At 32.7% G+C, this 15077-nt stretch overlaps 2 protein-coding genes and 1 pseudogene across 2 annotated transcripts; 1 reads left to right on the forward strand and 2 right to left on the reverse strand.

Annotated features, from left to right (window-relative positions):
* Positions 1-2309: 2309 nt before the first annotated feature.
* Positions 2310-5593, forward strand: LOC102626789 (beta-amyrin 28-monooxygenase-like; annotated as a pseudogene).
* A 276-nt stretch (positions 5594-5869) lies between these two features.
* On the reverse strand, positions 5870-7797 carry LOC102626487 (shikimate O-hydroxycinnamoyltransferase-like). Its single transcript, XM_006474284.4, has 2 exons — positions 7066-7797; positions 5870-6901 (listed from the first exon to the last, which is right to left on the reverse strand). The coding sequence occupies exons 1-2, from the start codon at positions 7474-7476 to the stop codon at positions 5969-5971; spliced, it is 1344 nt and encodes a 447-aa protein (XP_006474347.1). The 5' UTR covers positions 7477-7797; the 3' UTR covers positions 5870-5968.
* Positions 7798-9761: 1964 nt separating this feature from the next.
* On the reverse strand, positions 9762-12150 carry LOC102626189 (prefoldin subunit 1). Its single transcript, XM_006474283.4, has 6 exons — positions 11994-12150; positions 11833-11886; positions 11387-11492; positions 11197-11203; positions 10986-11070; positions 9762-10020 (listed from the first exon to the last, which is right to left on the reverse strand). The coding sequence occupies exons 1-6, from the start codon at positions 12015-12017 to the stop codon at positions 9907-9909; spliced, it is 390 nt and encodes a 129-aa protein (XP_006474346.1). The 5' UTR covers positions 12018-12150; the 3' UTR covers positions 9762-9906.
* Positions 12151-15077: the final 2927 nt, after the last annotated feature.

The following is a 15077-nucleotide window of genomic DNA, read 5'->3' on the forward strand; positions in this document are numbered from 1 at the left end:
TCATTGACATGGTCTAATCAGAATCAGCTGGAGCAATAACTAAGGCAGTTGGTAATTGATAATTGATAATGAAATATATAAACATGTTTCAAGAAGCATACAAAATAAGATTGAATTTAAACTCTATCATGCTAAGTGTCTGATGTTTATTTAATCTCATAATCTCTTATTAAAAATTTTATTGTTATTTAGTTATTTTTCTAGTAGAGTATTTGAAAATTAAATAAGCTATTCTTTACCTCTATTGGAACAAACTCAAATTTTGAGTTTTTGAGAGTAGAGGTTGAAAATCTTTTATTTAAAAAAATACACTAAAATATTCTCTACTTATTTAATAAATTTATTTTATATTTTTCATAACATAACTTTAAAAAAATGCCTACTAAAGTAATTTTGTAATATTTAATAAAAACTTTCATTAACAACCAAACAACTAAAATTTTTTAGATAAAAGTTTTACTTGTAAAAAACCTACCAAACAATCCTAAGCGGAGATTAGTTGTAAGAATCGAATAATAACCCTAACATTTGAAGTCCAAGTAATAAATTAAAATACATATTAAAACACGTATTTTAATTTCATTTTTTTACTTAATCTAATCATTGCTATAATTGTTTGATTTGATAGGATCATCACAGAGATGATATGGTGAGGTACGAAGCTTTCTTTTATCTTTTTTATGATGGTATGAGAGGTATGAGTATTGAAACTTCAGCTGTGCTAGGATTTCCATATTTTAGATCTCTAATAAGTGATGCGTGCGTTGAATCATGAACTGTTATATTACTTTAATTCTTAAGTTCAGTAGCCACACCATCATTTGAAATCCAAATTTTAGGTTAAGCTACTTGGAGCTTTGGCATTGGCTGGCACCATATTTAGGAAATATTTTGGTATAATTAGTTTTCAATCTCGACAGTCGACACCTCCAAATATTTTGGTATAATTGAACAAATTTCTTTTGAAGATCTACAAATATTACTTGTACATCCTTTTGCTCTTCATCCTTTTATTTATTCTTCCAAACCTCTCTCAATGTACAAAAGATATTTTGATAATTGCATTTTAGTTCAATACCCACCCACACTTCTGGATATTAAATAATCCAAAGAAATTTTGAGAACTGACAAAGTACCATATATTTATCAGTAAAATGCATATGCTATCATTTTCAGTTCATCGCATTCATTTTTACACAACCATGCATTTGCTTTAGTTTGCAGTCACATCAATGTGCCGATCGAAATATCAACACAAGTACGGGCAAGCAAACCATGGTCCAAATCTTTATGAAATGAAATTTGTGATATCATTATATGTTGCTGAAACCACTAGAAAGTATTTAAGGCACCACATCAATTTTTCAACTTACTTTAATTACTCTTTGTTGAGGAGATGAATTATGGTTGGGTTCATCAAATTTTATTCATATTAAAAATATTGCAATTTTTCTTTTTTTGAAAACTAAATACAAACAACACATGACTTACATAATTTATTTTTATTCAATTAATACTCTTCTGTCACATTAGGTTATGCAAAATATAACTTGTGATTTTTTTTTTAATTTATATGTGATAAAATAATTTTCACTTTTCCATATATATGACAATGTTTCTAAAATGTATCGTACATGACATTTTGGTATAAGTTTATTTAAAATACCCTTCTCATCTTTATCAAGATCAATCTCTTTCTACAAAAGTTTCAACATCTCCCCATTAAATTTTACGGAAAATTCAATATTTCTTCAATAAACATATCCCAAATTAATTTAAAAATCACATTCACTTCTAACATGCTGCATTTTTCTTCAATATTTATCATAAGATTAGTTTTTGAGTTTAAATTTTTATTTTATTTACTTGCAACTATATAGATAAAAGTGTTAAATTTATAAGTGTTGGGTGTTTTTATTAAGTAATTTTTTCTTATAAAATATGATAAAGTATATTTAAATGTACGAACAACATATCCTTTTTTGTGAGATTTATTGTGTTCCTTGTTAAGAAATGAGTTTAGCATTAGAATACTTATTTAGATGTAATGTATATTTCTCGACTTCTAGACAAGTCTTGAGTTGAGTAGTCTAAAATTTTAGTAAATATAAAACTAGAAGTTTTGGATTTAAAGAATAAAAAATTTCACATCCAATCTCTTCTTCGGTCATTCATCGATGCCAATTAAAATATAATATAGTTATGTGAAAATGGCATGCTTCTTGACCCCCTAGAGGAATATAAGTATAGTTAAGTCTATAACACAATTTGAAAATATTAAGTTGTATTAAATAAAGGGGCATTTGGGTAATTTCACTTGAAGTATAAGTCATAAACTTGGCCTTTAGATATTATTGAGTCATATCAGGTGCAAATTCCTGGTTTGGCTCCAACATTTCTCAAAAGACTATTGTAATCCAACAGAGAAGCCCTATAAATCCTTCCCAACATGCAACTGAAATTCACACCAAAATCATGGAGCATTTCTACCTTTCTCTTCTCCTCCTCTTTGTTTCTTTCATCACTCTCTCTTTGTTCATCATCTTTTACAATCACAATTCCAATTTGTCTCAGCCGAATGTTCCTCCTGGCAGCTTTGGCTTTCCCTTCATCGGCGAAAGCTTCGAATTCCTCTCATATGGATGGAAAGGCCACACTGAAAAATTTATATTCAATCGCATGATAAAATATTCATCCCATGCATTCAAAACAAGCCTTCTTGGTGAACCAACTGCGGTTCTTTGTGGTCCTGCTGGTAACAGGTTCTTGTCCTCTAATGAAAATAATCTTGTCACTTCATGGTGGCCTGATTCCGTTAACAAGATTTTTCCATTTACTTCAAACTCCTCTTCCAAATGTGAAGCCAAAAAAATGCGTAAGCTACTTCTTCGCTTCTTGAAGCCTGAAGCCTTGCAGAGATATATTGATATTATGGATCAAATAGCTCAAAGCCGCTTTGTTGCTCATTGGGAGCACAAAGATGAAGTCATTGTGTACTCTCTTGCTGAGAAATTCACTATCTTGTTAGCTTGCCGTCTTTTATTGAGCATTGAGGATCCACATCGTGTTACAAGATTTTCGGACCCTTTTTATCATCTTTTGGCTTCTGGGGTGCTTTTCATCCCCATTGACTTTCCTGGAATCCCCTTAAAGGCATCGAGTTTCGTCCGGAAGGAGCTTCGGAGGATCATTGAGCACAGGAAAATCTATCCTGATGAGGGAGAGGCGTCGCCAACTCAACATATATTGTCACGTATATTATTGACAAGTGATGAAAATGGTAATTTTCTGACTGATTTGGATATTGCTGATAAGATTCTTGCGTCGTTAATTGGCGGACATGGTTCTGGTCGTGCTGTTTGTATCTTCGTTGTCAAGTATCGTGCCGAGCTCCCTCCTATCTATGCTGAAGTTTACAAAGGTATTAACTATTTTCTTTCTTTTTTTTTAAGTTCCAATGGTGATGAGAAACTTCACTTATTAAACACTAATATTTATTCCCCAGTTCAAGTAGTAGGAAAGTCGCCTTTGTTGGAAGAATATGTGCCTCTCCGTTCGAGCGGGGACTTTTAATCTGGATTATAGTACGGGCTTAAAGGTGCCTCCCACAGTTGGGGCCCTCCTCAAGATACCTCATGGTTAAAAAAAAAAAACACTAGTATTTATTCCTTATTATTACCCCAATTTACTAGTCGCCAACTACTATAATTTGTGTTTTAAAACTGGCCCTGATTTGAGACACGTCCACATAAAAATTATTATTTAATAATTTAATGAGTGATATTACTTATTATATAAAAGTAAGCGACATGATGTCGGAAAACATGTAGAGTAAATAAATTAAGAATTTTAAATTTTCAGTCGATTTAATAATTAGTAATTTATTCTACCTTATATGCTTCCTACACCACGACATTGGCCACATACTGATGCTTGATTATTTACATTAACTTCAATGGTTATTAATAGGGACTTACCAAATTATTTCATGTATTCACTCATTCAGTATATGCATGGTTAGCGAAGTTGCTTATTAAAACATTTATAGAGACTTAATTGTGTGCGTTTTTTTCTACGTATATAGAACAAATGGAGATTGCAAAATCAAAAGCCACGAGTGAGTTATTGAATTGGGACGATATCAGAAAGACGACATATTCATGGAATGTGGCCTGTGAAGCGTTGAGAATGGTGCCGCCTGTCCCAGGTGCTTTCAGGGAAGCCATCTGTGACTTCAGTTTCAATGGTTTCTCTATTTCGAAGGGCTGAAAAGTAAGTCTTCGATACTATATATTACAATCGTTCGGTCTTCGAGTTTTAATGTGGCGTTAAATAATTTGGAAATGAGCTCAGATTTTCATGTTTATTTTACTTTCTTTTTTTTAAATTAACATACAAGGCTGTGATTGGCTGTTATAATTGGATAAGTTTGTGTAAGTAATTAAATCTTAACTATGTAATAATGTATTCTCTCACTTAAAAAAAATAATATTATCAATGCGCATATCTTTAGAAAATTTTGGTTTTCCCCAAGATCTCCGTAAGCAAACATGTCATACAAGTATTGAATAATTAAATTAGAAAGTTTATGTGGAAAAACTTATGTATTAAAAAAAAAAACTATGACTGCTATAAAAAAAAAAAAATAATAATAATAACTGTACAGAAAATTATTACAATCATACTCTCAATATTTCTAAGTCACGCTTAAACCCCAAGTTACATGCCAATCACTCACTCACAAAACATTGCACAATCTCATAAATACTCGTTACAAGCATATACTTAGATTGCACATATTCATTAGACAACTCCTCCCCCATGGCCAACTTCATCAATCCATGGCCATTTTCTTCAGTTCTCTATTTGGAAACGAATGGAGCCTTTGATAGCCCACCATTTTGAATGGTAATGTAAAACATGTGAACAAAATGCTTCCAAAAAGCCAGCAAAAAGTGGACAAGGCATAATTCACAAATCAAGATCATTTACATTCTCATTATGTCCAAAGTTCTCATACTAGAATTTTGTCATACCAGCCATGAATGAGTTTACACTATCAATTCAAGCCCCATTCAACGTGCAGACAAGAAAATTAGTAAAAGGCTCAGCTAATCTCATATCAACATGATCTAATTTCATATTGTTTGTCATCTTTATCATGAGCTACAATTAAATTGATTTTTTTTAAGCAAAAGATTGTGTGTAGATATATTGGAGTGCAAACGGAAGCCATAAAAATCCTAAAAGCTTCCCCGAACCAGAGAAATTTGATACGTAGATTTGAAGGGAAGGGACCAGCGCCTTACACATTTTTCCCATTTAGTGGAGGCCCCAGAATGTGCCCTGGAAAAGAGTGCGAGACTGGAAGTACTTGTTTTCATGCACAATTCGTGAAAAGTTTCAAATGGAGAAAATTCTTCCCAACCAAAAAAATTATAGGTGACGCCATCCCCAGGCCCGAAAAGGGCCTTCCACTTCGCCTCCATCCTCATGAAGCATAAATTGGGGTTTCTGAATGGGCATAGCCGAGCTAGGTTTTGTAAATTTTAAAAATATAATAAATAAATAGATGGCGCTGGTGCTGCTTGGAAACTGTTCTTATTAAAAAAAAATATTATCAAGATAACTGAAAAATCAGTGATCATTATGTTTGGTATGGGCGCCAACAACCTAAAATTAATGTCATTCATGGGGTCAGTGAACCCATGCACGTTGGACTGCGAGCCATCCTTATCACATCGCAAGCAACTTAATTTGAAGCAAATATTTTTATTGCCGTAATTATGAGAAGAAAAAAAAAAACCACAAATGCACCAAGAAGAAGAGTACAAAACTTTAACTGAGGAAGAAACAAAAAACTGGCAAGTAGCAACAAATATAAACCGTCACTGGAAAATAATAATAAGCAGATAGCTGGAGGAGCCATTAGCATTCCCAGAGAGTCATCTGGTGAGTAAATGGACAACTAGAAATCATAAAAACAGTCTTTAAAGAATTCCATTTGATGGGGCTCTAAGCTTATAACCAGTGACGCACTCCCATCATTGGTTGGACTTGGCACAAAATATGCTTTGCCTTCATAGTTTATTTTCGTTCGGGTCATAGAAATTGGACGTCCCCACCCAAAATCAGCATCATATATAGGCAGCCGCATCCAGCTGTTTAGTTTGAAACCGGGACTTGCGTACGCTTGTGCTCCGTGCTTGATAGTCGTCGGATCATTGTGTTCCAAATAAGCAAGAGCTGATCTTAAATACTTGTCATCCATCTGCTTTATTGCTTCATGAATTTTCTTTACGGTAAAGATCAACGGTTTGGATACTATATCACCTGATAAAGCAACCGGAGTATTGAAAAAGAGTACATTACCAAAGTACCCAGATGGAAGCGGAGGATTCAATCTAGATCGTCCGTCTACATTTATGTATAACTTGCACTCTTGACCATCGCTCAACCCCCGTGCCTTGGAGGTGCAACGCCATACATGTGCTGCTAGAATCTCATAGGTGCTGTACCTGATATTGCTTTTGCATTCATCTTGATCTTGATCTTTCCTTACCTTTGCTTTAAGGGTATTGATTTGATCAAGCGATAATTTCAGGGTAGCAACAGAAGCAGCAGATGAAGCACTACCATTACTGGGTCTGTGAGCCAATTGTGCTCCATCGTTTCTTAAGGAAAGAGGCGGGCCATATTCAATGTGATTAAATGTAGGGGAATCTCCCTTCTTGACCCGGGCACCAAGTACAGTTCTATCAATGAACGGTAGATTTTTAATAGGAATACCACGTGTGACGTCAGCCCATGAGTTGATAAAATGAAGTGCTGACATTCCATCTGCTAAGTTGTGATGAAAACCTACTCCAAGAGTAACTCCACCACACTTGAAATGAGTCACCTAGCAATGATCCATGCATCAAATTTTTAGGTGTAAATGTTCGTTTTTATAAAGTTATAAATACTTTTTATTCATAAAAAAGGACTTTTATTTAGAACGTTGTAATATTCTGCATTCAAGAAGGCAACCTCAACTCATGAAAATTGAAGTGTAGTCTTTGGTACCTGCAATAGAAGAAGTGGATAAGAAGAGATATCCTTTGTGTCAACTCTGGGGACGAGCTGCTGAAGCTTGAAGCTTGGAGTGAAAGAATCACCCAAATCATCAATAACACAACTTGCTTCGGCCACCACGAACAGAACTCCCTCAGCATTGCACTTTACCTCCATTCTGCCATTTTCATCCTTTCCGAATCTGCCAGCCACGGGGTAGAATGGCACAAGAACATGGCTCAAAGCCTCCTTAAGTGCACCAGCGTCAAAGAAATTGGTGCAGTCATTTGGCCGCCGGTACACGTACACTGTTGGGACGTGACTTGTTCCCAGAAACAGATCCAAGTTAGTGAGCCGCAGGCAATGCTTGGGCGTTTCCTCTGCAGGCCTTACAGTTGTTGACTCCTTTATCTGAATTTCCATCGCCACACTCGCCTGAAATTGGAAACTTACTAATTGACAAAAGGGAAAAACACTTACCAAAATATATATTAAACTCTGTATTGTTCTGTTGCTCGGCTTGTTTTTACGTCCTACGACACGGCCATCTATTTATAGGCCTTTTCCACAGAGTTTGCCATTACTCATACACCAGTCATCCTACCTATCCCCTTTTTTTTTTTTATTAGAGTAAAGAAAAGAAGAGAAAATTATGTGAAGTTTTATTTTTTACGTAATAACTATGGGGTGGTGGCCGGCCGCTTATCACCGTATTATTCAAATACAATACTGAAGGCGTGAGAAATATCTCACTTTCGCTTGTTAGTTGTTACCTATTGCATTGCACTTGTTGTCTGATCGTGTGGAATCATGATTCATTTATAAATTTAAAATGGCCCTATGGAATCATGATTCATTTATTTAAAGGAGCAAATTCATTTATTTAAAGGAGCAAATTCTTTCTTGATGTCTTGAATAAATAATTTAATTGTTAATTGATAATTAATAAATAAAAAAATAAAAAAAATTAAATTTTATCTATACGTTATCATTAAAAGATATATAATAATAGATGTTTAAAAATTAAATTTAAAAAATGACTGAAAAACAATTTTAAGATGTTGAGCTGGTACACATATGTTTTAAAATAAAAAATTGCAGATTTTGTTGGGCTAGAATTGATTTGGCCATCGTCAGTGCAGCATGTGGGAGAGTCCAGTTTATAGGTTTAGCTGGCGTCATCAATGAAACCGTGCAGATTCCCAATTATGTCCGGTTCATTGGTCTAAGTGCCGCAAACGTACCCCAGATTTTTTATTTTTTATTTTTTCTAAGCCAGGGATTTTTAGATTGAAAATATAAACGTTCCAGTTCTATTTATTTAATCTTACTATATTCTAAAAATAAATAAAAATGCAAAAGTCAGAAAAGGAGAAGTCATTGAATAAACAGAACGTGATAATCAAGACGAAGACGAATTTGAGAGATGAGATTTAATAAATTTGTTCAAATTTACGTAATGCCTTTGGGAAAGAAAACACCTCACACTTGAACTTCACGTCCAAATTTCGTGTCAAATTTTGAAAATGATTTAGCGTTGTATAATCTTCATAATTGATATATTTTTATTAGGGATTGAGTATCTAATCCATCTTAAAGCTTGATTTAAATGTGTTATTAGTATCCCTCTTTCAATTTAAGCATTTTCCATTACATAAATGGTCAGACAATTGGTGTTTATTTTTTTTTAAACACGATTTCCATCACATTATTTATGAATAATATTTCTTTCTCTTTGTTTATTTGTTTAAATCTGGAATATCAAGAGTCAAATTGTTCCCCAAAAAAAAAAAAACAATTCAAAGTTCTTTTTCTTATTTGATTTATTCTCTTTTGATTTTTTTTTTAATTTTATAATTTCACTACTTTACAGGTTGGTACATTTTTGCTCTCAAAAGAAAATCCTATAATCAATCCTTGACTGTTGACTTTCTAAACCTTTGTATTGACTGAAATTGTGCTGGAGGGAAATCACACGTTGACGTAACAACATTTATTTATTTATTTATTTATTTTTGTGAACTTTAATTTATGCTTGTGGGAATCGGGCATAAAATTTTTGTAGATCAATCTTGTTCTTATTAAGTTTCCACTTTCAAGCTAAAACCTCAAGCTTAAAGCAATGACTCTAAATAATAACATTTTAAGTTTTGTCTTGACACATATCGGCTTCACGGTGTGAGTTGCCAGGAGAGTCACCTTGTCAAACCAAAATAAGTAAAAATATTTGATTCGATATGAATGTTTTGATAAAAAGGAACTTATGTTCAGAATTTAGCTTTCTTCTTGAGAACGGGTTTATATGAATCTGGAGGTAATGGCGCAAATTTTAGTCCAATAATCGTTCTCTAAAGGTTGAATGGAGAATCTCTTGTTAAGATTGAACTTTGAGTCTACAAGTTGAGCAAGAGTGATGATGCATAGAGAGTGAGGTTAAGCTTCCGAAGGTGTTGATACAAAGCCTTGCTAATTTTGTGCCGTATACAGCAATTGGTTCAATCAAAAGAACTAAATTTGTGTGAAACATGCAGAAACTAAAAGCAAGAGGCTCGAAAATGTTAACATAAGAAGGCAACAATGACTGATCCTTATGCAAGCAGACTGATGAAATATTAAATAATGTTAATCTCAGAGAACTAGATTCTGTGTTTCCTGCCAGTGAATATGTGAATACGAATCTCTAGACCACATCCGCATGTACGAAACAGTAAAAAAATTTCGACTTGAACATTATATTGACTATGATGAACCAAATAAAGCTCATTGCAAAAACACAGGATTATCACATTCCAGTTATCATTCAAACCAAAAAAAGACCAACAACAGTTCAGGAAACTTTTGTCATTGAAAAAGTTACATTACACTCATGGACATAATCTGCTGTGCAAGACCTGGGTCTTGCTGTAGCAGCTCTGCCAAATTGCTCTCCACCTCAGCTTTCTGCTTCTCCAAGTATTCCTTTGAGGCCTGTTGGAAAGCCAAAGATATCAGCTTACTCCCAATACTTAAAATTTGTTTAAATTGCTGGGCGCAAGAACCACCAAAAAAAAAAGGGCAGAGTTGACAAAAAAAGAAAAACAAAATTTAATCCTTCCATTCATGAAATGACCGAGGATGATGGTAACATCTTAAATCCTAATGAATACAAAACAATGAAAAATTGTAAAACTTGTCATTTCCCATCTTCATCCGATCACCTTAGGCCACAAATGAGTTACCTTCCCTTACTCCCCTTATCCTCACTTCCATCAATCAATTTTACAAACCGTCTATTTATGATGAGGGATTATCATTTTCAGGATGTAGCTCAACTCCAAGCCCAAAATAAATGTATGATTGGAATTAGCTGGAAAAATTCAAAATGACAGTGGATAAGCATGGAAGAGTCTAAACTAAGATCAGTAAAGATAGTCTCAATTTGCTGCAGCTAATAGAAATTGAAGTAAAAAATCAACCCCCAGCTAAGAGCATATTCATTGTCTTGAAGATGGAAAAATGAGCTCTCTCACAGGAAAACAAAAATAAGAATCTGTTTAGAATCTAAATTCAAAAGTTGAGAGCAATATCAGATTGCTTTCCAATCCCACAAACTGGATAAAGTTTTAAGAATTCTTGGATTGAGAAATAAACTCTTGTTACTTATGATTGCGGATTTTATCCTTCTTTTTCATTGTACTATATCGTTACACCAACATACAGCTGGCTGCTTCTACATGTTAACAAAACATTGTTTACTAAAACTGTCCTATAAATTCAAGTGAAAAAGACGCTTATGTAAATCAAGTAATGGGATGTACATTAGCTAGACTGTATGACCTTGATAATGTGAACACAAAAGCTAGCCAACTGTCAGTAATTCTGACTGGTGATATGTGAAGGCTTAACTGTTGTAAGCATTTGGAATAAGGATAAGCAGTTGACAACTAACATACCTGCAATGCGGCAATTGCAGATTCACTATCCTTGAGTCTCTGCTCTTGTTCATTCATTAGAACTGACTTCGGCTCTAGAACAAACCTGAACAAGAAATGTGAGAATAAGAGAGCGACAGACAATCAAGTTAGTTGGTATGTCATCCACATTCCCGGAAGGGCTCAATAATAAAGATCAAACAACATTCATTTAGAGTTACCCAGTACTCACGTTCTCCCTGCAAAATGATAAGGAGATAGGTCATTACATTACCAGACGAATTACTTCAGAGAGAATGAATACAACAAGCTGTCAGTGATAAGCGTGATTCAAAAAAGACTAATCTCATCATAGCATGCAAAACTGTGACTGTAATTCACAAATTCTACACCAAAAGATGATAACAGCTGTAAATTGATACCTATAGATTTGTAAGTATTTGTATTGTCAGGCAACTGGCGAAGCTCCTCTAACGTTAAGTACGCACGCTTCTTTTCCCCTTCCTTGTTTCGCATCTGGTTCTGGACCTGAAATCCATTGGATTGATTTCACTTCAGTTTCAAGTGCCAAAATCAGCTTATTTATGAAGTTCATAATGTATAAGATTCCATACAAAATGATAATCAACTTAGAAATCTTACATCATAAAACAAATAAATCACAAAGAAACTAGATCCCAAAATTACATTTGCTAAATCAACAAACTAATTGTAACTTAATAAGTTTAAATTCAAGATAGCAATCCAGTATCCAACTTGCACGGCATACAAACCCCAATGAAAAAAAAAAAAAAAAAGATCATAACTTTACAACAAATTGGTCGCACTGAATTGGAGCATAAGCTAGTTAAATCAAAAGGATACTGACCTGTTTCATTTTTCCAGTATTCTCAATCATGCGACCTTTGATCTCTTGAAATGCCTGTTTTTTTTTCCCCCGCCCAAAAGAATAAAAAAATTAAAAAAGAAAAAATATAAACAAAATTTAATGGAAAATAATATATAAGGATGAATACAAGTGGCTCTTACAGCTCTATTTGCTTCGTCAGACATGGTTGAGGATGCTTGCTTGCTTGCTTCAGAACCGATACTGTAATTTGAAAATTTCTCTCGGTTTTGAGCCCTATTTAGCGGTTTGAACGAGTTAGGCCGGACCGGATAGGACCAGGCCGCTAAAATTGGGCCTTAATGGACCTCGTAAATGGCTTTACAAATTAAAAAGGGGTGGAACTATTAGCACCTCTCCAAATGCTTCTTAAAATTTCTTTAATTATTTTATAATTTTAATTTTTATTAAAATTACATGATAGGTTAATTCTAATAAAAATCCTACTTAAAATTCAAATAATTTTTTTCTTAAAAAAATCTAACATTATAGAAATTAAAAAAGTGACTTTTTCCTCTAATTTTTTAGTGAAGAATTTACAATTGGTGATTGTAATGGAGAGAAGAAAATCGATTGTTTTTTTTTTCTTTTGAATGGAAGAAATCATATTGTTGAAATGAGGTTTAATAATAAAAACAAACAAAAATTAGAGAATGAGGTTTATACTAATAAGTTTTAATTAAGGGTATTTTTGTCATTGATGGAGGTGTTAAAAGAATTTTATAATTTTTTAAAATTATGACTAGCTTCTTTTCATAGTTATGGATTGGACATTCTAATGACTAATCCCCTTTTATTATCGAATTTCGTCTATTCGAACGTAAAACGACAACGTATCCAGGACTTCCATTGAGTCGAGGCACATATAAGATCAAAACATGATTAGGTGTGCGACTGATATTAGTGCATTATCACTACTAATATAATCTATAATCTCTCTAATCATCCAGATTTTCCTTTTCCTCCTTGTGAGGGGTGGTTGTGTATATTTCACACTTGCCCGTTTGGATTTGTAAGAAAACGTGTGAGAGAAAATATTTGTCGGCAATTCTTGTGAGTACTACTCTCCGTACTCGTCGTCTGTTTTGATCTGTAAAAGCAAATCAGATTTTAAAAAATAGTATTTCTGGTTGGCATACAGACAGCGTGAAAGAAAAATGGATTCAAAATGAGTGTAACAACTCGAAAACAGAAAATGCCCTTCATTACTCGCTAATTCACTAAAATGCCACCGCCCTGGATTTTGCTTCCATTTTCTTTTTTCTTTTGGTGGTTTTTTTATGGTTTATCTCCCCCCCCCTGCCAGCCACGCTGAAAAAGAAAATAAATTATAAAAATGAAATGTCATAATTCCGAAAAGTAATACTCGGATCTTAATTTCAGAAAAAGTATACTTAAAAAAATAATAAATTAAATGATTTGAGAAACATAATTGAATCATCAATTTTGATTGACAAATTTTTAATGAAGTTTATAGGAGTGAGTTGATTCAATGATTGATAAAATTTCTGTGACATGATACGATAGCATAGTTAGAACCTCTCTATGGGTGAGGTTTAAAATCGAACAGACAGGTGTACGTTGCAGTGGGATAAGTTTTCATTTGGGAAGGTTATGTTGGATGTGAACTCCGCAACCTCCGAATAGAAGGTTACCATGTGTGCAATCGTGATCCATGAGGTGCACGTGATCAACATCCCATTTAAAATATTATACAATTTAAACAAATTTAGATAAACATACCACACACTCTTTCATAGGATCTCATGTGTTAAAAATATGAAAGATAATTTTATTATCAATATAATTATTTTTTGATAGGATTTCATTGTGTCAAAACATGTGTAAAATATTTTTATTATCAATACAATTAAAAACGTCTTTTTAAATATACACAATTAAGTTATCACTTAATTTGTTCTTATAATCTTTTAATAATAGCAAAAATATTCATATAATGCAACACAACGATTGAACATGAATATGCGATAAAATTGAGATTTTCAAACTAGATAAAAGATAAGTGGGAATAATAAAAAATAGAATTAGCTAGACTTACAAATTAGGGATCAATATTGAAAAACTAAATAATTGAAGGGAAGTACTTTTGATTTTGGAAAGAGATTAAAAAAAAAAAAAGTAAAGTAAATTTCTTTTGTTTTTAATTGGTTTTTTTAAAAATGTTTATTGTCTTTTGTCTTTATTTAAGTTTTATAATATTTTAATAGTTAATCAAATTATTTAAAATTAGATATTCAAACTAAGGGCAACATGAAATCTTTTAAAGTTAATTGAGGCACTATTATAATTTTATATTTTAACTAGAGTATTTTCTTAAATAATAATTTTTTTTTGTGATAATAATCTATTTCATTAGGCATTGATGATCTTTTAACGATACCTTCTAAGCGATGGCTAGTCCAAGATGCTGAACAACAAAGTTTTATTTTGGAAAAACCGTATGGGCATTTTTTCACATTACATACGGCTTCACCAAACAAGGATTATAAAAAAAAATTTCAAAAGCTAGCTGCGGCTGTATGTGAATATAAATATAATATTTTAACTTGAGTAGTGCTGCACATTCTAAATTTTTTATCTTAAAAAATTATCTCAAATGATGTGACATTCATTAATTTGATTGGTGAAATAATACAATTAATTCACTTAGATATTATAAAGAATTATTAACTATTTAATAAATTACATATCATTTATGATGAAATTTGGGATAAAAAGTATTAATTGATTGGTAAAATAACACAATTAATTTGCTTGAATTTCGTAAAAGATTTTCAACCACTTAAATGAATGACGTGTCATTTAAGATGAAAGTTGGAATAGAAAAAAATTGGGATGCCTACGGTTACTCTTTTAATTTTAATAGATAATATAACACATTCAAATAGATTAAAATTTGATATCAAAATGCTTTGGAACATGAATGTCCATATCTGAATTACTATCATAAATAGTAGTCTAGAATTCGAGAAATTTTAGAGCACATACACTTGATTAATACATATATACTATGTATAATTTAATTAAATACAACCATCGATTATAAAATAATTTTTTAAAACAAATACGTACATGATAAGGATATATTATTTGAGTGTATTATCACCTAATGTAATCCATAATCTCTCACAGGATCCAGACATTCCCTTCCTAGTTGTAGTTGTGAGGGGGGAGTTGTGTATTTTGAACTTATCTGTTGTGATTTG

Source organism: Citrus sinensis, chromosome 9 (genome assembly GCF_022201045.2).
Source record: "Citrus sinensis cultivar Valencia sweet orange chromosome 9, DVS_A1.0, whole genome shotgun sequence".
Classification (NCBI taxonomy): domain Eukaryota; kingdom Viridiplantae; phylum Streptophyta; class Magnoliopsida; order Sapindales; family Rutaceae; genus Citrus; species Citrus sinensis.